General features: G+C 48.6%; 2 protein-coding genes across 4 annotated transcripts in view; both read left to right on the forward strand.

The window, feature by feature from the left end:
- Positions 1-9385, forward strand: part of Plod1 (procollagen-lysine,2-oxoglutarate 5-dioxygenase 1) — a 34171-nt gene extending 24786 nt beyond the window's left edge. The window contains exons 17-19 of the mRNA XM_087906893.1: positions 172-318; positions 2827-2952; positions 8560-9385. Of these exons, the coding sequence (XP_087763019.1) occupies positions 172-318; positions 2827-2952; positions 8560-8715 (429 nt within the window). The 3' untranslated portion in view covers positions 8716-9385. The remainder of the gene's footprint in view (positions 1-171; positions 319-2826; positions 2953-8559) is intronic.
- Positions 9386-13097: 3712 nt separating this feature from the next.
- Positions 13098-20609, forward strand: part of Mfn2 (mitofusin 2) — a 28409-nt gene continuing 20897 nt past the window's right edge. Inside the window, exons 1-4 of one of the 3 annotated variants that reach the window (XM_048461345.3) lie at positions 13098-13314; positions 14487-14626; positions 14998-15075; positions 19573-19751. In XM_048461345.3, the coding sequence (XP_048317302.1) occupies positions 19577-19751 (175 nt within the window). In that variant the 5' untranslated portion in view covers positions 13098-13314; positions 14487-14626; positions 14998-15075; positions 19573-19576. Of the gene's footprint in view, positions 13315-14221; positions 14359-14486; positions 14627-14997; positions 15076-19572; positions 19752-20609 lie in introns of those variants that run through there. The other 2 variants (XM_048461336.3, XM_048461355.3) reach the window with 2 other exon arrangements.

A 20609-nucleotide genomic window follows, 5' to 3' on the forward strand; every position in this document is an offset into this window, starting at 1 on the left:
TCCCTGTTGATGAACCCAAAGTCAACAGATTGGGACTTGAGTAGCATCTGCAACCCCTCCCCTTTGACCCATCTTGTGCCAAAGTCAAGGGGAGAAATGAGTCAGAGCCAGGGTATCTGAGCATGGGAGTCCGGGTGCCATCTTGGGTTCACTCTCCGTGGTCGTTTCCAGGACAACCGCATCCAGGGCGGCTATGAAAACGTCCCCACTATCGACATCCACATGAACCAGATCACCTTCGAGCGGGAGTGGCACAAGTTCCTGGTGGAGTACATCGCGCCCATGACGGAGAAGCTCTACCCTGGCTACTACACCAGGGTGGGTCTGCCGGGGGGGGGGGGTGGGCAGGATGGGGGATGCTGGGCACAGTTCCAGCCTTAGGGAGCGGCTAGACGTTTTGGTTCCCAGGAAAGAGTAATATCTCCACATCATTCGGTGAGGTATGGAGGGGGATGTGGTGTGTGGGGGAACCCTTAGCCTGGGTAGGGCCATGAGAGGCACCTATGGTCCAGCATGCTGCCCTAGGCTCTGACCGCCTCTTGTGACTCCTTGCTATGTCATTTATTTATTGGTACTGGAGGTTGAACATGGGACTTGACATGGCTAGACAGTCATTTTATCACCAACTCTCTATTTTTGTTGCTGTTTTCTTATCGAGAAATAGGTCTTTTTTAAAAATTATTTTTTATGGTTTATTTAAATTTTTTTTTTTATTTTATGTGCGTTGGTATGAAGGTGTCAGATCCCTTGAAACTGGATCTTCAGACAGCTGTGAGCTGCCATGTGGGTGCTGGGAATTGAACCCAGATACTCTGGAAGAGCAGTCGGTGCTCTTAACTACTGAGCCATCTCTCCAGCCCCGAAATAGGTCTTTTGAGACAGGGTCTCTAGGCAGAGCAGGCTGGCCTTGAAATTGTAGATGATCACCTTGTTTGGATCCCAAGAGCCTGGATTACAGATGTGAACCACCAGGCCTAAACTCTGGTTCTCCTTTTTCCTCTTTAATTGGAGACAAGGTCCCACTAACTTGCTCAAGATAACCTTGAACTCACTTTGTAGCCCAGACAGGGCTAGGACTTTGGAGTCTCCTGCCTCAGCTTCCCAAGTAACTTGAATTGTAGACATGCACCACCTGGTTCAGCATTCTACACCTGTATTTGCTTGTATGTAGATTTATTCAACTTTTTGCTTTTTAAATCTGTTATTATTATTATTATTATTATCATCATCATCATCATCATTATTATTGGTTTTTCGAGACAGGGTTTCTCTGTAGCTTTGGAGCCTGTTCTGGAACTTGCTCTGTAGACCAGGCTGGCCTCCATCTCAGAGATCCGCCTGTCTCTGCCTCCCGAGTGCTGTTAAAATTTATTTTTAAGTATATGTAGCTGTGTGTATTTGCATGTGGGTACTCGAAGGGGCCAAAAGAAGGTGTTGGGTCCTCTGGAACTGGAGTTATAGATCGCTGTGAGCCACCATGTGGGTGCTGGGAACTGATCCTGGATTCTCTGCAAGTGCTCTTAACCCCTGAGCCGTGTCTCCAGCCCTGCTCTCTGTATATTTAAACCTTGCCTTCGTCCTCCCAGTAGTTCAGCAGAGAAACCGTTCAGCTGGCTGCAAGCCCATTCCATCCCCTGCTGTCTCTCTAGTGGCATCATTTATAAGTCTGTCTTCATACATGTCACCAAGCCCTCCACCAACTGAGCTATACCCTACGCCCCCTCTTTTTTTGACCTTTCAAGGTAGGGTCTTTCTGTATAGCCTAGGCTTGGCTAGAATTTGCTACGTAGAACCCAGGCTGACCTCGAATTTGAAGCAATTATCCTGCCTCATATAGGCATGCTTGCATTTTTTTAATTTTCTTTCTTTTTTTTTTCTTTTCCTTTTAACTTTATATGTATGAGTGTGGTGCTCACCCATGTGTCTGCTCACCACAGTGTGCAGTGCCCTGAGGAGGGGAGATGTAGTATGAGGGGCCGGCTTGTTGGGGTATCTGTCCCACCCGGTACCCCACAGCTGGCAAGTCCCAAAGAAAATCAATCACACAGAGATCTCTATAAGTTATAAAGCTGATTGGCCCATTAGGTCAGGCTACTTATTAGTTCTTATAACTTACATTACTCCATTATCATTATCTATGTTAGCCATAATGGCTCAGTACCTTTTCCAGCTGGGCAGCTTACATGTTTCCTCTCCAGTGGTCTGCGCAGGAGTGGCAGAGGAATCTCCCTGCTTCCCAGAATTCTCCTGTTCTCATTGTATCACCTCTACTTACTGTCTGGTTTTCCTGCCTATACTGCCTGCCTGGCCAATCAGCGTTTTATTAAAATATGATTGACAGAATACAGACAATTCTCCCACATCAGGGAGAGGAGGTTGTCAGGTTCCCTGGGACTGGGCTGGAGTTACTGAATCACTCATGGTTGTGAGTCAGTATGTGGGTACTGGGAATGTAACCTGGGCCCTCTGGAAGAGCACACCTTCTCTCATGTAGCTGGGCTTATTCTCAGGAAGCATCAATCTCTGTAGTGGCCAGAAAGGGAAAACAGGATTGGATTCGTTCCTGTTCTCATCTGCCTTCCTTTTCTTCCTCTCTTCCCATCCCTACCCCTCCCTCCCTCCGTCTTTCCGTCCATTCTTCCTGAGACTCTTACGTGCCAGCTGCTGTTGCGGGCACTGGAGGACTGGTATTAAGTAGCCCTACGTTCTGAGAGCGAACAGCGTAGCAGATTATGTGGACACTCGCTGCACCCGTTCTGCCTCTCCCTGGTCCTCCACAGCCTCTCTTGACTGATCCAGGTTTTCCTGGCCCCTGCCCTGTCACAGGCCCAGTTTGATCTAGCCTTCGTTGTCCGCTATAAGCCCGATGAGCAACCTTCCTTGATGCCTCACCACGATGCCTCTACCTTCACCGTCAATATAGCCCTGAACAGGGTTGGGGAAGATTATGAGGTAAGCCAGGGCCTCGGGGCTCAGAGGCAGGCAGAGGGAGGGGCCAGGCGAGCAAAGAGTCCAGGGGATGAGAGGAAAATGGTCCAGGTATGTGGGGAGGGCTTCCTGGAAGAGTGGGATCAAGGCACAGCTCAGCAGGGCCGGAACACAAGCTCCAGAGGGTCTGGGGGTGGTTCTGCACCCCTCCTTCTCCCTCACTTATCCCTGTGTCCTGTAACAGGTTTCTTGACTTCCCTGTTTCCTTCTGTTTTCATATGAGGTGTGAGAACAAGAGAGGGGACCCCGGTAATGGGCTTATAAGAAACCCCGATAAATACTCAGTGAGTGACAGAAATTGGTCAAGGAGTCTGGGGTTCTCTTTGAGAAGGAAGAAGGCTTCTCTGGGGGGTGTGGGGACTATTAACCTTGGTGTGGGGCACAAACCTGTGGCTGAAAGAAAGCTGTGGAAACCAAGAAGGCATTGAGATCAAGGAAGGCCATTCTGAGGGCCTCAGTTAGGCCTCCGCATAGGGCCAGTTCGTGAGCTAGCTTAGGCCTCTGTCCATTCCTTATGCAATTAAAAAAAAAAAGTTTTGCAAGAGGGTCTTACTTCATAGCTTTGGCTGGACTTAAACTTGCAGACTCTGCCTCCTCAGTGCTGGTTACTGAGTGGTGTGCACTGTCAAGCCCAGCTACAACCGTGTTTTTAGTTCTTTTGGATGGGGCACTGTGAAGGGCACCCATGAAAACAGCTGTGTTGGGACTGGAGCTGTGGGTCTGTGCATAGAGTGATTGCCTACCATGTACAAATCTCTGGGTTCACCCCCAAACTGCATAAAACCAGATGTGGCGGTCACACCTGTTGTCTCAGCACTTAGGAGATGGAGGCAGCAGGATCGAAATTCAAGGGTGTTCTCAGCTACAAAGCAAATTTGAGGTCAACCTGGGCTACATGAAACTCTTGTCTTCAAAACCAAAACAGCTGTCATTACAGGGAGCTCACCAGAGGTGACCAATCAGACAGTTTGTAGCTAACTGGGAGTCTTTATTTCAGCTGACTGGGACTACACAGTGTTGTAGTAGCTCTGAGTGTCCAGAACATGGCTGTGTTTTGGTTTGGTTTGATTTGTTTTTTTTTTTCTTTTCTTTTAAAATCTACTTATTTGGGGGCTGGAGAGATGGCTCAGAGGTTAAGAGCATTGCCTGCTCTTCCAAGGGTCCTGAGTTCAATTCCCAGCAACCACATGGTGGCTCACAACCATCTGAACTGATATCTGATGCCCTCTTCTGGCCTGCAGACAGACACACAGACAAAATATTGTATACATAATAAATAAATAAATATTTTAAAAAATCTACTTATTTATTTATTATGTATACAATATTCTGTCTGGATGTATGCCTGCAGGCCAGAAGAGGGCACCAGACCTCATTACAGATGGCTGAGCACCACCATGTGGTTGCTGAGAATTGAACTCAGGACCTTTGGAAGAGCAGGCAATGCTCTTAACCACTGAACCATCTCTCCAGCCACCTGTTTTTTTTTGTTTGTTTGTTTATTTTTTTGTTTTGTTTTGTTTTTTTCCCAAGACAGAGTTTCCCTGTGTAGTCCTGGCTGTCCTGGAACTAACTCTGTAGACCATTCTGGCCTTAAACTCAGAGATCCTCCTGTCTCTGTCTTCCATATGACACCATGCCCAGTATGAGAACTTGGTTGTTTTTTGTTTGTTTTAAGGCTTCAGAAGCCGCATCCTGCCATCTCTCGTGGCAGCTACAGGAAACTTCACACACTAAGCAGTTTGAGAGTTGAGTAATTTTCCATGGGATTCTCCAAGGGGATCACATCCTAGTTAAACCTGGAATGACCTCAGTGAGAATTTAAGATGGAGGAACTGTTATGCCCAAGTTTCTGGTCCCCAAATGAATTCACGGAGCTGGATTTCTGATGCAAAGCACATGAAGGTTTTTAATAATATTCATATTCATACTCAAGTGTGTACTCCACCTCCACCATGCCAATGCAGTGGGTGAGGAAAGTGCAGCCCGAACCCAGGGAAGGGGCAAACTTTTAAAGGGGAAATGCTGTAATCAGTGGGGTTGGAGTCCTGTTGTCTCGGGATTGGGTGAGGAGTGTAACATGAGGGCCAGCTTGTTGGGGTTTCCGTCCCGCCCGGTACCCCAGAGCTGGCATACCCCAAGGAAAATCAACCACACAGAGATCTCTATAAGTTATAAAGCTGATTGGCTCATTAGGTCAGGCTTCTTGTTAACTCTTATAAATTATCTTAACCCATTATTCTGATCTATGTTAGCCACATGGGCTCAGTACCTTTCTCAGTGTGACAGCTTACATGTTGCCTCTTCGGTGGTCTGTGCAGGAGTAGCTGAGAGAGAGCTTCTGTTTTCAGAATACTCCCAGTCTCTTTGCTCCACCCCTACTTCCTGTCTGGCTTTCCCGCCTATACTGCCTGCCTGGCCAATCAGCGTTTTATTAAAATATGATTGACAGAATACAGATAATTCTCCCGCACCATTTCCCTCTTTTTTTTTTTAAACAAAGGAAAATACCCATAATCCATTTGTTGGGAATGTGGGCGTAGTATTTCAGGCTACTTCCTGCTGGTTGGGGGCGCTGATAGTCTTAAGGGGACCTAAAGAAAATTTAGAGTTATAATCAAGTCATGACTGGAGTATCCTGTGAGTCTCGATCATCTCAGGCAGTAGTCTTGGATCAGTTTTGGATGTAGAACTCTGTCATCTGGGCCATCTGTTCCTATCGGAGATTTTTCAGGTGGCCTCCCTTGGTCAAAGGTGATTATTCTTAACTCTGAATAAATCCAGAGTCTCTCGTTTTCTGTGGAAACAAAAGCAAAATCTCTTCTCCAAAGTAACATACCTTTTGACTTCAGTTTTGAAGCCAAAGTATTTTCAAAATACCTACCTTGGGTTAGTTCAGCAGTATTTATAAACAATAGTCTTTTAGCAGTTGTTGCTCCTTCCTCAGCAATCAAACAATTTAAAGAGAGCATAATAGCATACAGTATGAAGATACTCTGTGCATTTTCCATCTTTATGTGGCTTTATTTTAACCTCTATTTCTTTTATTTTTACTTTTACTTTTTGAGACAGGATCTTTGTATATCTTTGTCCTGGAATAACACTGTAGACCAGGCTGTCTTTGAACTCACAGAGATCCTCCTGTCTCTGCCTCCCCAGTGCTGGGATTAAAGGTGTATGCTACCACACCTTGAACTCACAGAGATCTGTCTCTGCCTCCCAGGCATTGGGATTAAAGGTGTGTACCACCACACCCAACTACTCTCTTTCTTTCCTTTTAACTTTAAGAACTTTAACTTTTAGCCTGCATATACACATTGTAAACCATTTAGAGGTTTTCTTCCTCTTTGAATCTCTCTTTACTGTATCTCTCTTTTTCTGACTACATGAGCCTTTAATTTACTAAGCAATACGGAGAGCCATGGCTTTGACAGCTAGATCCATCCCATTTCTTAGCTTTCAGCCCCCTGGCTGAGATACCAGCCAGAGCTGTGTTCACTGCCACAACTCTATGGCGTTTCAAGGTTTTTGCTAGCAAGCAAGCAGCATCATCCTGCTCACAGACCACACTCAGTTGGACTGCCTGCCTGAAAGAGTCAGAGTTTGCCCTGGCAGGACAGCCCAGAAAGCCGGCACTTCAAAACAGCACGGCTTTTTTCCTGCTACGACCGAAAAGCATGCGCTCAGCTCTCCACCAACAGCATCCAAGTGTTTCGTGGCAGGACCTCCCAATGAGCTGCAAGGTTTTGCAGCCAAGGCTGAGTCAAGAAGCCTCTCCTAGATGAGAGCACTTGCCCGCCTCTAGCAAGCAGAGCAGAACCGAAAAACTGCTGCCACCAAGAAAACATACCCCACTCTACTCTTTCCCAAACTCTCCCAGGCCTTCCGTGGACTCACCTATCCACGTCTGGGCGCCATATGTAACATGAGGGCCAGCTTGTTGGGGTTTCCGTCCCGCCCGGTACCCCAGAGCTGGCATACCCCAAGGAAAATCAACCACACAGAGATCTCTATAAGTTATAAAGCTGATTGGCTCATTAGGTCAGGCTTCTTGTTAACTCTTATAAATTATCTTAACCCATTATTCTGATCTATGTTAGCCACATGGGCTCAGTACCTTTCTCAGTGTGACAGCTTACATGTTGCCTCTTCGGTGGTCTGTGCAGGAGTAGCTGAGAGAGAGCTTCTGTTTTCAGAATACTCCCAGTCTCTTTGCTCCACCCCTACTTCCTGTCTGGCTTTCCCGCCTATACTGCCTGCCTGGCCAATCAGCGTTTTATTAAAATATGATTGACAGAATACAGATAATTCTCCCGCACCAGAGGAGTACATCGGATAAGGTAGTTTCTGAACCCATTGGCCAGTTTTGGGGTGCGAAAACCCTAAAAAAGGTCCATTAATAATTGACAAGATGTCTTCAAGGACAGGATGCCCCCTAGGAACATCTGGACCTCATTAAATTTTATGGCCCTGCTCCCTATCTTCTTAATTGGCCATTTTTAGGGCATCTGTTCAGATTTCTACTTTCACAGTGCATTTCTGGAGCTGAGATCTGCTCTCCCCCTCCCCCCTCCCAGCTCATTATGTGGCTCAAGATGAAGCCCCTTCTTTAAAATGGAGTTTGCAAGGTCAGGGCCTCACAGAACCTCTGCATCAGTTTGCTCTGTCACACTGGTTTTCAAACACTGGCCAGTGGGACGTTATGTGTGGCGTAGCAGCACTTGGGAGGCAGACTATACAACCTGGTCTATACAGTGAGCTCCAGGACAGCCAGGCCTATATAGAGAGACCTCGGCTTCTAAAAAGACAAACCAAACAAGTTAACAGTGAAGCAATATAGCCCTGAGCCGTGAGTTCTCAATGAGGGGCGGTTTTGACCCCTGGGGAGCATTAGCAGTGCCTGAAGACATTGTGAAGTGTCAGACCCTGAGGTTGTTACTGATGTCTGATATGACTAGAGGCCAGGATTACCCAGGACAGTCAAGGGCTACAAGGCATCTGTAGTTCTAGGAATGAGCAATTTGGCCATGAGCCAAAGGCACCCAGGGGGTCTTGTATCCTAGGCAAGTGCTCTCCTGCTAAGCCATACCCCCAAGCAGTACTAAACTATATGTATGAATGCATGTATGTACATGTTATGTTTGGTTTTTATTTTAGACAAGGTCTCACGTATCCCCGATTGGCTAAGGCAGGCCCTGAATTCCTGATTCTGCCGCCTCCATCTTTTGAGCGCTGGGATTCCAGGCCCTACCACATCTGGCTAAACCAAACTCTCTGTGTATACTTTTATTTATTCCTGTCAGCTCTCTATAGAAGCGGATCTTGACGCTTAGGGGAATCATAAGCTTGGTAAAGGGTGAAGAAAGGAGGTGACCTTTGCCCAGGGTGGCCAGACTCCGAGGTCGGCCTCTGCTTCTAGTGCCTTTCTCAGACAGCTGATGACTGTCACTCCACAAGGCATCCCAGACCGTGCTGGCAGGCTCCTTGGCTGGGATAGAAGAGAGGACAGGGAGCTATGGGGAAACGGGTTGAGAATGCAGAAACAACTCACTGATGCTTTCTCTCTTTCAGGGTGGAGGCTGCCGATTTCTGCGCTACAACTGCTCTGTGAGAGCCCCAAGGAAGGGCTGGGCCCTCATGCACCCTGGGCGGCTCACACACTACCACGAAGGGCTTCCCACCACCAAGGGCACTCGCTATATTGCTGTGTCCTTTGTTGATCCTTAACTGACCAGGACCTGCTTCTGTTAGACCTTTCTCTTCATTGACAACCACTGCCCAGCAGCCCTCGGGACCTCTGGGTCCCAAGGAGCCCAGTCCAATCTCCGATTCCTGAATTCCTATTGCTCTTGAAGCTGCCAGTCAGAAAGATCGGGCGCAGACCAGAGATGGGGCGCCCCTCCAAGACTGGGGCTGCCCATGGTGCTCCCACCAGTCCCAGGAGACGGTGGTAATGTTCATCTTCCTGGAGTTCCCAGCCTTCCTCCTTCCTCTAACTCTCTGGAGTCAGACTTCTGCTGGAGCTGCCTGAGAAACTATTGAGTCAAAAGCTGTGCCCAGAATACCTCTGCAAGATCTACCCGCTAGGATTCTGTTTCAGGTTTCAGTACCACCAAGATCTGGGAATACCTACCCCCAACTCTACCCCTGGACCTAAGACCGTTGAAGCCCTCCCTTCCAGGTTTGGATCAGCAGAGCCAACAGTTGTCTCTTTTGAGACTGTGACTCAGAAATCCTCCCAGAGGGACAGGAAAGACATCTGTGCCACAACGTGGTTCTCTACTGACCGTGCTTGCGGGAGAGGCGTGATATGTCCACACTGTACCAGGTCACCCTGTCCTGATGCCTCTGGAGACAGGGACAGAGATGAGAGTTCTATTAAATGTTGTTGAAACCATTGTATGAGCGATGTGTGGGGTGGGCCAGTGTGAATGTGACTGGCAGACATCTGCAGGGAGGGTTGGAAGAGCCCCTGGCAGTGGGTCGGGCTTCTAGCAGACCGTGTGACTCCTGTTCCCCAAACCCAGTGCCGCGTGGCCTCCAGGGTGCATCTATGTATTCTGAAAGTTTCTACTAGGAACTGGGTACTGGCTGGCACATACTGTCTCATTGTCAAGGGCTGCATTACCTGTCAGTGCCACTGTGGTTTTTGCCAGCCCTTCTGCAGCTGTGATTATGAAATCAAGAACAGAACTTTGGGCGGCCCCAACCACACCCTGGGCACACTGGTCTGGCTTTAGGGCATTTGCTAATAAGATCTAACGTCTAGCCGGGTGATGGTGGTGCATGCCTTTAATCTCAGCACTCTGGAGGCAGAGGCAGGTGGACCTCCATGAGTTCGAAGTTAGCCTGGTCTACAAAGCAAGTTTCAGGACAGCCAGGACTGTTACACAGAGAAACCCTGTCTCCAACTTCCCTCCCCGCAAATCTCACATTGGGTATAATGGTGCACATATAGAATCCCAGCACTGGGAGGCAGAGGTAGGAGGATGGAAAGTTTCAAGCTAGCCTGGGCTACATAGAGACCCCATCTCAAACAAAACAAACAAACGAACAGTAACAAAACAGTAACTAAACCAAAGTGCAGAAGTTTACATGTTCTGCACTTCAGCGAGTTGAGCCCTGGTGGAACATCACACGACCAGACAGAGGGTGAGGCTACTTCGGATTTCCCTTCCACTCAGGCCATGCACCCTCATGATCTCATCTAATCCTGATGAGTCCCCAGCAGCCATACCCCCAAATGCCACGAATGGAACTTTCTCAGAATGAGGTTTGCAACAAGTGAAGGCCATGCACAGTGTCTTACGTTTCTGTTGCTGTAATAAAAACAGTTGTGAAAGGCAGCTTGGAGCGGAAAGGGTTTGTTTCAGCTTGTAATTTTCAAGTCACACTCCATCACTGAAGGAAGTCAGGGCAGGAGCCTGGAGGCAAGGATTAAGGCAGAGGCTACGGAGGAGTGCTGCTTACTGGTCCTACTGACCAGTCTTAGGTACTTTCTCACCTGAGATTTCCTCTGCTCAGGTGATTCTAGCTTGGGTCAAGTTCACAATCTGACTCCCACAGACAGACTCAAAGTATAAGGGGCAGGGTCTGAAATAGGAGGAATGGGGCTGGGCGGAGCTTCCCAATACGTATAATCTTACCTCGGCATCTGGAGTGCTGGGATAACAGACATGAATCACCATGTCCTTTCTAGGGCTGTTTTTAACTAACAGTGACCATTTTTCTGGTCACAAATGTAATTCACATGCGCCATGGAAAAAATCAAAATAGTAAAAAATGACATAAGAAAGGCTTCCTACAGTTGAGCCCCAGCTCTCCCCGAGCACCAGCTCTCCCCGAACCCCTATCTGGTAGCAGGCAGCAGTACTGGAAGAACTTTGAGGGGCTGAAGGAAGGCCTCATGGCTTGGAGTTCTGGTTCAGAGAAGCTCAGGTGAAAATTAGAAGCCTGGGAATGGGCTCAAAAGTTCTTTCTGTGGTCTAGGATGGGATTAGGGCCTAGGCCAATGCTTGCAGGGGGATTACAGGACAGGAGAGATATTAGGCGAGGTCTTTCTGGCCTCTGTCCAGTTAAGATTCTGCCAAAAGGAAAGGAAATGGAGTTCACAGCTCTGTGCTCAGAGAATTCCCTAGGGAGGCTGGGGACGGTGTGGGAGACTGTCCCGCGCTACCGTCTCGCTAGCAAGAACGACGCGGGGCACTTAGGATCCTTCTGCAGCAAAGCTTTAATGCGACTTGAGAGGGAGAGCATAAACTTACATGGCGGAGACCCAGAATGAGGGGAACCCAGCCCTTATAAAGGAAACAGTCCTCGCTTCTGACGTGTCACTCTTGGATTGGTCCGCTGCCCATTATCCCAGATGATGCCTCAGAAGTAGGCAGGGACGCAGCAGTAGTAAGTTACCAAGCACATGTGCTGGGATTAAAGGCGTGTGCTACAACACCTTGAACTCACAGAGATCTGCCTGTCTCTGCCTCCCAGGCATTGGGACCAAAGGCGTGTACTACCACACCTTGAGGTCACAGAGGTCAATCTGCCTCTGCCTCCCAGGCATCAGGACTAAAGGCGTGTACCACCACACCTTGAGGTCACAGAGGTCAATCTCTACCTTTGTCCCTTGAAGCAATGGAGAATGTGGTTGCGGCCCTCCACAGGAGACAACTCAGCACAGCTGGGACCTCAGTGTGCACTGTGCCCTAAGGCAAGGACTGTGTGTGACTGTCTAGTCCAGATTCAGACTTCACAGACAGGAGGCTGCCCTGTGGGCAGTGACTTATAGCTTCCCCTGACTCACCTCTCTGGAGACTCATAACTGCAGTGCTGACTTACCTCTAAAGCTGTTTGTGGCATGACTACCCTGGCTGTAGGGCAGTGCCAATCTGTAGAAAACATACCATGAGAGCTAGGTGTGGTGGTGAATGACTACAGCCTTAGCCCTAGGGAAGTGGAGCAGGACGGTCATCCAATCAAGGCTAGTTAGGACCACAGAGTGGGAACCCTGCTTCAAAACAAACAAGTAAAGTACCCACTGCGAGTACAGGCCACTTGGGTAATTCAAAATATTCAATTAGCCGTCTTACACGCTTTTAAAGATTTTGTTTGTCAATTTTAGTTAATGTGTATGAGTTCCTGCCTGCAGGAAACTGTATGAAAGTATGTCACACATGTGCCTGTTGCCCATGGAGGACAAAAGAGGACATTGGATCCCTGAATTGTAGTCACAGATGGTTGTGAGCTGACATGAGAGTCTGGCCCTCTGTAAGAGCTATCTCTCTAGGCTCTGGCCATACTTAATTATCATGTGTGGTGCTTGTGTGAAGGTAGCAGCCAACTTTACCCCACGGAGTCATTTTGTGACCTCCACTATCAGCTGTACTTCTAGAAGTAAAAAGAGAAGTGAATTTAATTAGAATAATGTATTTCATTTAGTCCAGTTTCTCCAAAGCTTTACCATGTTATCAATATAAAAATATGAGGTAGCTTGCATTTTTTTTTCATATTTAGCATCGTGGCATCCCTCAGTTTGCAGTAGCTGCGTTTCAGGGCCTTGGTAGCACTTGTAGGTGATGTTACAAAACCCAGGCTTGGAGCCCTTCCAGCTTGCAGTCGTCTGCTGTATTCTAGTTCCTAGCACAAAATACTGGCCCAGTGAGGATGGATAATCATGCCCTGAGTGTCAAGGAACTACTGTGAAAATTTAAAAAATGTATATTAGATACCCAGCTCAGTGACCCGCGCCTAGTAGGTGCCTGCGCGGTGGCTGCTGTTTTGACTGCCTCAAAGGCGACTGAAGGACAATTACTTCACCCTAACGGTCTGTTCCCTTTGAAGACGCTTCTCTCAGATTGTGAAATGCAAGTCTGGATTTCAAAGCTGGCAGGGTCAAGTTCTGGAGCAACGAATGACAACACACACAAACCTCTAATACACACCCTTGTCGTCGTCGTCGTCGTCGTCGTCCCCGCTACCCCCACCCTCACGCTTGACAGTTCGAGGCTCCGCCCTACCCCGCCCCGCCCGGCGTTGATCCGAACTACAATTCCCATGATGCATGGGGAGCCCCACCCAAAATTACGTCATCTGCATAGGACGCGGGACGGTTACCAGGCACGCGGAGGCTCCTTTTGAAGCTCGGAGTCTCTGAACGCTGTCGCATAGGAGTGGTAGGGATGGAGTGACTGAGCTCCTAGGCCATCGGCTCATCTGGGCTGCGTCGGAGCGAGTGACGAGCGCAGCCCCCTCCCCTTCCTCTTCTCTCGGTGTGGCACCGGCTAGTGACGTCGTGGGTGTGATGGCCGCCGCGAGGCCGGGAAGGTGAAGGTGAGAGGGCGAGCGCGCCGGGGTGGTGGAACGGCAGGTCCCCCGCCGGGAGAGTCCTGAGCGGCCCAGTTTAGGACGCTGGGGCCCTGGGACTCGGGCTTGGGCTCAGACTCAGGCTCGGGTCACACGGGCGTTCCCCTGCTGCGGCCTCGCCGTCGAGCCCTCCTCGGCTCTGAGGAGGGGGCGGGCCGCAGGACCCAGGGCTGGGAGGTGGGCTCCTCGAAGCTCCCGGCACCCTGGTCTTCCCAGCCCTGTGGTCACATTCCTTTTCCAGTTTTCATCCAATACTTTTCTGTTTTCTTTTTGCGAGCATTTTTTTTTCTAGGACCCAGTTCACTGCCTACGCCATTTATGGTGGAGGTCCTTTTACTTGTATGACTTCTCATTGCCCCGTTAAGACCCTCGAGGATTGGAGCTATTCTTATCCGTCCCTGACCCTAGCACCTAGCACACTGAAGGCCTCAGAGAATACTGAAAAAGATAGCTGTGTGGATGTAGAAAGGCAAAGCTGCCGGTCTCCATCTCTTGTAATACTCCCTACCCTGTTTCCAATCTTCTCTCCCTCCTTCCAGAAAAGGACTCTTGATGGTCCCCTTCTTTTCTTGTGTTGGAAAACAAGCTTTGAAGTCACAGTTAGTGTATCTTGGTCTCTAGCTTGACCACTCTTTGATTGTATACATCTTCCCAGTACTCTAAGCCCAAGTTTATTCCATAGACTTGAGGATGGAAGGGGTTACTTTACAGCAGCTGGGGTACACTGGCTTTTAGTCGGGTCTCCTCCTCCTTTCCTCTCCCCTTCCACAGTTTTGCAGTCCTCAAGGCCAGGCCTTGTCCTGGTTTAGCTCCCTCCTCCCTCCACCCTCCTCTGGATGTGCCTTTGCGGGGACTTCATTGGCACCTCGCACTAGCACGGCTAAGAATGTGTTTGTGCATTAGCACTAGCACGTGCTAGGACTGTGTTTGTGCATGCCTGTGCTTTGTGTCTCTTGCCGTCATCTTCCCCCTTCCCCTCCACACTTCCTCACCTGCTTCTGAAGTACCTCAGTGAGTAAGCTTCCCTCAGGGATGAGTTAGTTTGGCTTTGACTCCTGATCAGATGTGTTTTGCACATCAGGTGGGGTTTTTTTTCCTTCCCGGTTGCCTATTGACCTCTCTTTTTTCCTTTCCAAAAGCTGGGACAGGTGGAGTCAACACCATCAGTAGCCAACCTGGACCTGAATCAACACAGAGGAGACCTCAAGTTCTTTTCATCTTCTTGACTCCAGCCATGTCCACGATGTCCACCCTGTAAAGGTCTCTTACCAGCTAAAAAGTAAGTGTAGGCTGTGGTTCTGGGCACTGTGGATCTGGATTGAGAGCAAAAGAGTGTGTTCCCCTGGCTCTCGGGTGGCAGGTCTCTTGGGTGGAATCCTGGAGCACAGAGTTGGTGGCTTCCGACTTCTGTTGGAAGAAACTACTGTTTCTCCTTTCTGCTTCCATGGGATTTCACTAGTTGACAGTTCAAAACATGGCCAGGACCTATCTCTCCTGAGGTCCCTGAAGAATTAGTCTCTTTCCCTTGTTTGTCTGTCCTGGTGCTGGCTCTTCTCTGTCTCTGCTTGGCAGAGGCTGGCTCCTAATCATGGCTCTGGGAGTCTGCTCTGTCTTTTTTACCCTGGGTACTCTTTTGTTTCAATTTCTCAGCTTCTCCTGTGTTGTGCCAGCAGACCATCTCTGGACCATTTTATTTTCTCTACTAGGAGTTGCTGCACATAAAACTGGGTAAGGAGGTGATGTGGATTCAGGACCACACCTGGGATCCACACACCTTGCACTGAATTTTGCTGCTTCTGTGCGAACACCTAATACTCCTCCACTAATAGCCTGGGTCGAGGCAAAGCTTCTGATGGCCTTCAAGTGCTAATACTGACTTCTGTTTAGAATCGGGTTTGTTTCTGATCTTAAGTTAGTATGTTATTACTGTGCTCTTGCAACTTCTGGGGTAGGAGAAGTCTGTCAGAATGAGCCTTTCCCTGAAGTGTGAGCCTTCGAATTTTAAAGCCTGTTAGAAGTTTCTTCTTGCCCCACCCCCTCCTTTCTTTTGAGAAAGGCAGGCTCAAGTGAACAGACTACCTTGCATACCCTGATTAACTGAGGATGACCTTAAGTTGTTTTTTTCTTTTTTCCAGATTTATTTATTTTGTGTGCTTGTGCATCCCAGTGCACATGTGGAGGTCAGAGAACAACTTGTGGGAATTTGTTCTTCCTACCGTGTAGGCTCAGAGGATTGGATTTAGGTTGTTAGGTGTGGCAGCAAGAACTTTTGTCTCTTCACGCCAGTGTTGAACTGGTGTGATTTCTCCTGCCTCCACCTCCCACGTGCTAGGAATACCTCTGTCTTTGTTTTGCTGGGTGGCTGCGCACACCCTTAATCCCAGCCCTCTGGAGGCAGGGGGGGGGGCAGGTGGATCTTAGTGAGTTCAAGGCCAGCCTGGTCTGCAACTACAAAGTGAGTTCCAGGACAGCCAGGCCTGTTACACAGAGAAAACAAACAAACAGTGTCTTCGTTGAATAAATTGCTTAAATTGCTTGATGCCAATTAATTGCAGTGACACTATATTGAAGTCTGCCTTCCTTCCCAGGTCTTTGCCACATTCATGTGCACAGAAATGGTTTGACTGGATAGTGTTTTACACATTGATGTCCATGTGGAACTTTTTTTTGCATGGACCATGGGTACAACTAGAGTTCTAGGGATCACTCTTTGGGAAATGCTGCTTTAAGTACTCCAAAACTGGAAGCACTTTGAGGTTGTCACAAAAGCTCAGAGTGTGCCATTTAGCATATTTAGTGTAACTTATGTTGGAACTGGACCCTCTGGCTCAGTTGTACGTTGGGGACAAGCCCCACATGCCTACAGCGAACCCTGTGATAAGGTGAGGCCTATCAGGACTTTCCAGAAGAGAGACAGGAACTCAGCCTCCTCCCACCACCTCACTGAAGGCAGAGCCCCAGATAATCAGGGTTCTTTGGGGGCTTTGTGTGTTTATTTCACAAATTTAGTCCTTTTGAGCACATGGATATGTGCAGTCTGCTCTTTGGATTAAATTTCAGAATCGGAAATAATTCATTTGTCTCTCTTGATGGGCAGAGCTCCAAACTTAGCTAGAAACTGCTTTTCAGGAAAAAGTGGATTTGGCTGTTTAGGGATGGAAGGTTTTAGCTTGTTTCCCTCAGTGCTGTTACTAATGCAGCCTGTGCCTCTCACAGTTGTGGATGAGGGAGGTGGAAATGGGGAGGGTGCTATGCTGTCAAAGACTGGCTTTGTAGAAGCTCAGCACCTAGGTAGAGACACAGCATGATTGTAAGAACAATTCAAACTGAAAATCTAGTAAGGTTGTGTCCTCTGCGTGTGGGTGACTTAGAGTTATGTCTAGGAGGAAAGTAAGAGTATGCAAATGAATAGGAGAGAGTGGTTTCTAGAGAAAGCAAGGTCAGATGCAGACACTCCACATGGAAATTAGCAGAGCCAGAGAAATTCGAGCTTGGCTCCAGCTGCGGTAGGTTTCTGCAGGACTACAGTGCATAGCTGCAGGTGTGAGGTCAGAGCAGCTCCTGGCCAGCTGAACACCCAGCCTTTGGCTTTACTAGTGTGCATGCCCTTGAGTCTTGCATTTACTGAACACTAACAGCTCTTGGTTTATATTCTTTGAGCTTAAAGACAATGACCAGCATCTTGAAAGCACCCACTTCTAAAAGCCCAGCTGTTATCAAACAACTTTCTTCCTTCAAGCAAGTCACTCGTGGGCTGGGCACTACTTATCTCTTCCAGCTGACCTGTTTACTCCATTTCCATGGTAGCGGGTGGGGGAGTACAGGATGTGCTGGTAGGGTTACTCACCCGCTTTGCTCCCAGCATCCTAGGCTGGATTGCTGGTGGCCATGGGGCGAGTCTTGTGATCTGGCTGTAGACATACTACCTTTAGCCCCGACTGTGCTGGACAGGTTGCTTGTGCCATCATCTTTAGTCGTCTTACAACTTACACCATATCTTATTGTGGGATGTGAAGAAACCAGGGACCCAGAGAGAAATGACTGGCTTGGATCTATGCAGGAAGAACACAGGGCCTTTTATGTTGTGGATTTCAGAATCTCTGTCATGGGCAACCTCACCCCATCCTACACTCTTCCCTTCCTTGCTCTCCTTTTGCCCACCCCACCCGACTTCAGGGCACTCTTCCTTTGCATTGTTGAATTATTTTATTTCCAGTGCCCATTCTCTGAGCTTTGTTGTCTTTTCTAGTTGAGAAAGAATGTCTCAGAAGCTGGGTGTGGTGGTACATGCCCATAATTGTAGTACTTGAGAGAGAACAGAAAGATGAGAAGTTCAAGATCTCCATGAGACCCTATCTCCCCACCACTACCACCACACACCATACACACCCCACCACCACCACACACCATACACACCCCACCACCACCACACACCATACACACCCCACCACCACCACACACCATACACACCCCACCCCACCACACACCATACACACAGACACCACCACACACCATACACACACCCCCACACACACCATACACATCCCACCCCCACCACACACCATACACACACCCCCACACACACCATACACACCCCACCCCACCACACACCATACACACAGACACCACCACACGCCATACACACACACACCACATACAATACACACAGACCACCACCATCACACACCATACACCATACACACACCCCTACCACACACCATACATACAGACACCATCACCACACACCATACACACCCTACCACGTGAAGGAAGAAGGGGAAAGGGGGAAACAACAGTGTGCTCACTTCCCCTGCGTCTTACAGAATCTGTAACATGCCCAGTGGTTTGTTGATTGGGCAGCATAGGTTCGTCCCCATCTCTGTACCTGTTTTTTTTTGTTGTTGTTGTTGTTGCCAGCCATCAGGGTGGCCTTTTTCAAAGACCCAGTTTTAGCATTTAGACTTTTGTGCTTTTTCTGGCTGCTCTTCCTGCTCAGGACCTCGTGTTGCAGCTTTGGACCCATTGTTGGGTTATCTTGTGTACTCACTCATGAGCAAGTGCTGATGGGGTGGAGGCTTGGTGGCAGGCACCACGGGTAGATGACCATGCCCAGAATGATGGGGACTAGACCCACAGAGCTGCACATGGTCCCCTCAGCCTGAGAGGGCCTTTTTCTTTTCATGCCCCGGGATCTGTGGACTCTGCTGGGGACATAGTTCTCTCCACGGTTGGAACTCTTCAAGTAGGACCTTCCAGGATTCCACTTGGGGGCCAGCCACACCTGGAGACACTAGTATATGTTTTTGGGTTTTTTTGTTTTTTTTTTGACCAAAACCCAATAGGACTTTGTTGTGCAGTACCATGGCTTCTGTGGAACCGAGAAAAGACAAGCTAGACTAGCAGAGAACAGAATGCCCGGTGCTGGCACACGACAGTGTAGGCTTTTACCTTTCTTTTCCAGATAGGCTTCTGTAAATATACAACCAAAGGAGAAAGTGATAGTCTTTTGTTGTCATTGCTTGTTTATTGAGACAGGGTCTCCTGTAGGCCAGCTGACCTGAAACTCAGTGTGTGGTCATACTTGGCCTTAAACTCCCAACCGCTGGAGCCACAGGCCTGTGCTTCCATGCCTGCCCCAGGACATGCCTTTTTCTTTTGTTTTTTTAGTCTTAGAAGTAGATTTTTCCCTCTTGAGGTTCACTGGTCTTTGTCTCTACTTCAAAAGCAAGCAGACTAACAAACCACGCTAGGAGTGAGGACCACTGTTCCTGGACCACAAAGTGGCCATGGAAGGGGTGGCTGACCCTGACCTTGATTGCACTTTGCTCTCACTGTCTGATGCACTTTTAGATTGATGGTGTTGAGGAGATAGGTCCAGTTCCTACCACTTCTCCTTCTGAGGATTCCTGTATGTGAGATTGTGTGACCCCAAGATCCCTCCCCTCTCTCTGAGGTACTAGTCAGTGTTGAACAGGCAAGGCAGGGATTGCCAGAGTCAAGCCTGAACTCAGGGCTCTGCAACCAGGCATTTGTGAACCTACACAGTGTGACGGACATGGGCCCAAGTGAACTGAGAATTCCCATCCTCTTTAAGATGTTGGGACCTTGCTTCCCTTGAGTGAGTACAGAGCATCCATATTCTTGGTGGTCTCAGTTCTCCTCCCACCCCTGCTCCCCAACAGCATGGCCTAACATTATACTCATACAGTCTTGGCTCTCTTTCAGCGAGATGTCCCTGCTCTTCTCTCGATGCAACTCCATTGTCACGGTCAAGAAGGATAAGCGACACATGGCTGAGGTGAATGCTTCCCCGCTCAAGCACTTCGTTACTGCCAAGAAAAAGATCAATGGCATTTTTGAGCAGCTGGGGGCCTACATCCAAGAGAGTGCCAGCTTCCTTGAAGGTGAGCTGGGCCCCTGCTCAGCCAGGCTCTGTGAGAAATTTGAGTAGCAGGATTTGGGGGTTCCAAACAGGCCTACTTTAGGGAAACTTAAGCCCAAATGTATCATTGCCCTTACCTGTGCTCCGCTTGGATTCCTATGGATCATGAGTGTCAGGAACATTAGGTATGAACTATTGAGTTCGGAATTACACGTTTCATTTGAAGGAGTTTGTTTGTTTGTTTTGGTGACAGTTTCTCTAGCCCTGGCTGTCTTGGAACTCTGTAGACTAGGTTGGCCTTAAACTCAGAAATCCACCTGTCTCTGCCTCTCAAGTGCTAGGACTAAAAGCATGTGCCACCACGCACTCCCAAGGTGAATCTTATCCCGATCAAAAAGGCAAGCAGGTGGGAGGTGTGGTGTGGTGATTGCTCTGTTGGTAGAGCCTGGCTGGCATCTCCAGCACATGCATAGGTGTATGGTGCGTGCCTATAATCTGGAAGACCTCAGTGGGAGGAGTGAGAGTTTAAGGTCTTAGCTGCTGGTGAGTTTGAGGTCAGCTTTAGCTTTGTGAAACCTTGTCTACTAAACCCACCAAACAGAAAAACCAAAAGGCAAGTAGATTAAGGTTTGAGCGTTGACACTTTAGAGTGACTGAGCTAGCTTTACCCAGGTGTCTCTCATGCCACAACCCATGTGTTTTATTTGGCCTGTCTGGCTGCCATAGCACCAAACACTGTTGTGTGTTGATTATTCCGGACAGGGTGCCCTAGTTGATATTTTTAGATTGGCAATAGAAGTACAAGTAGGAAACTCATGTCACTGCGTCTTTTCTCCAGTTACTAATTTGAGCAGAGCCTCTGTCAGCGGAGGGCTGCTTC

This window comes from Myodes glareolus, chromosome 6 (genome assembly GCF_982192425.1).
Source record: "Myodes glareolus chromosome 6, mMyoGla1.1, whole genome shotgun sequence".
NCBI lineage: Eukaryota > Metazoa > Chordata > Mammalia > Rodentia > Cricetidae > Myodes > Myodes glareolus.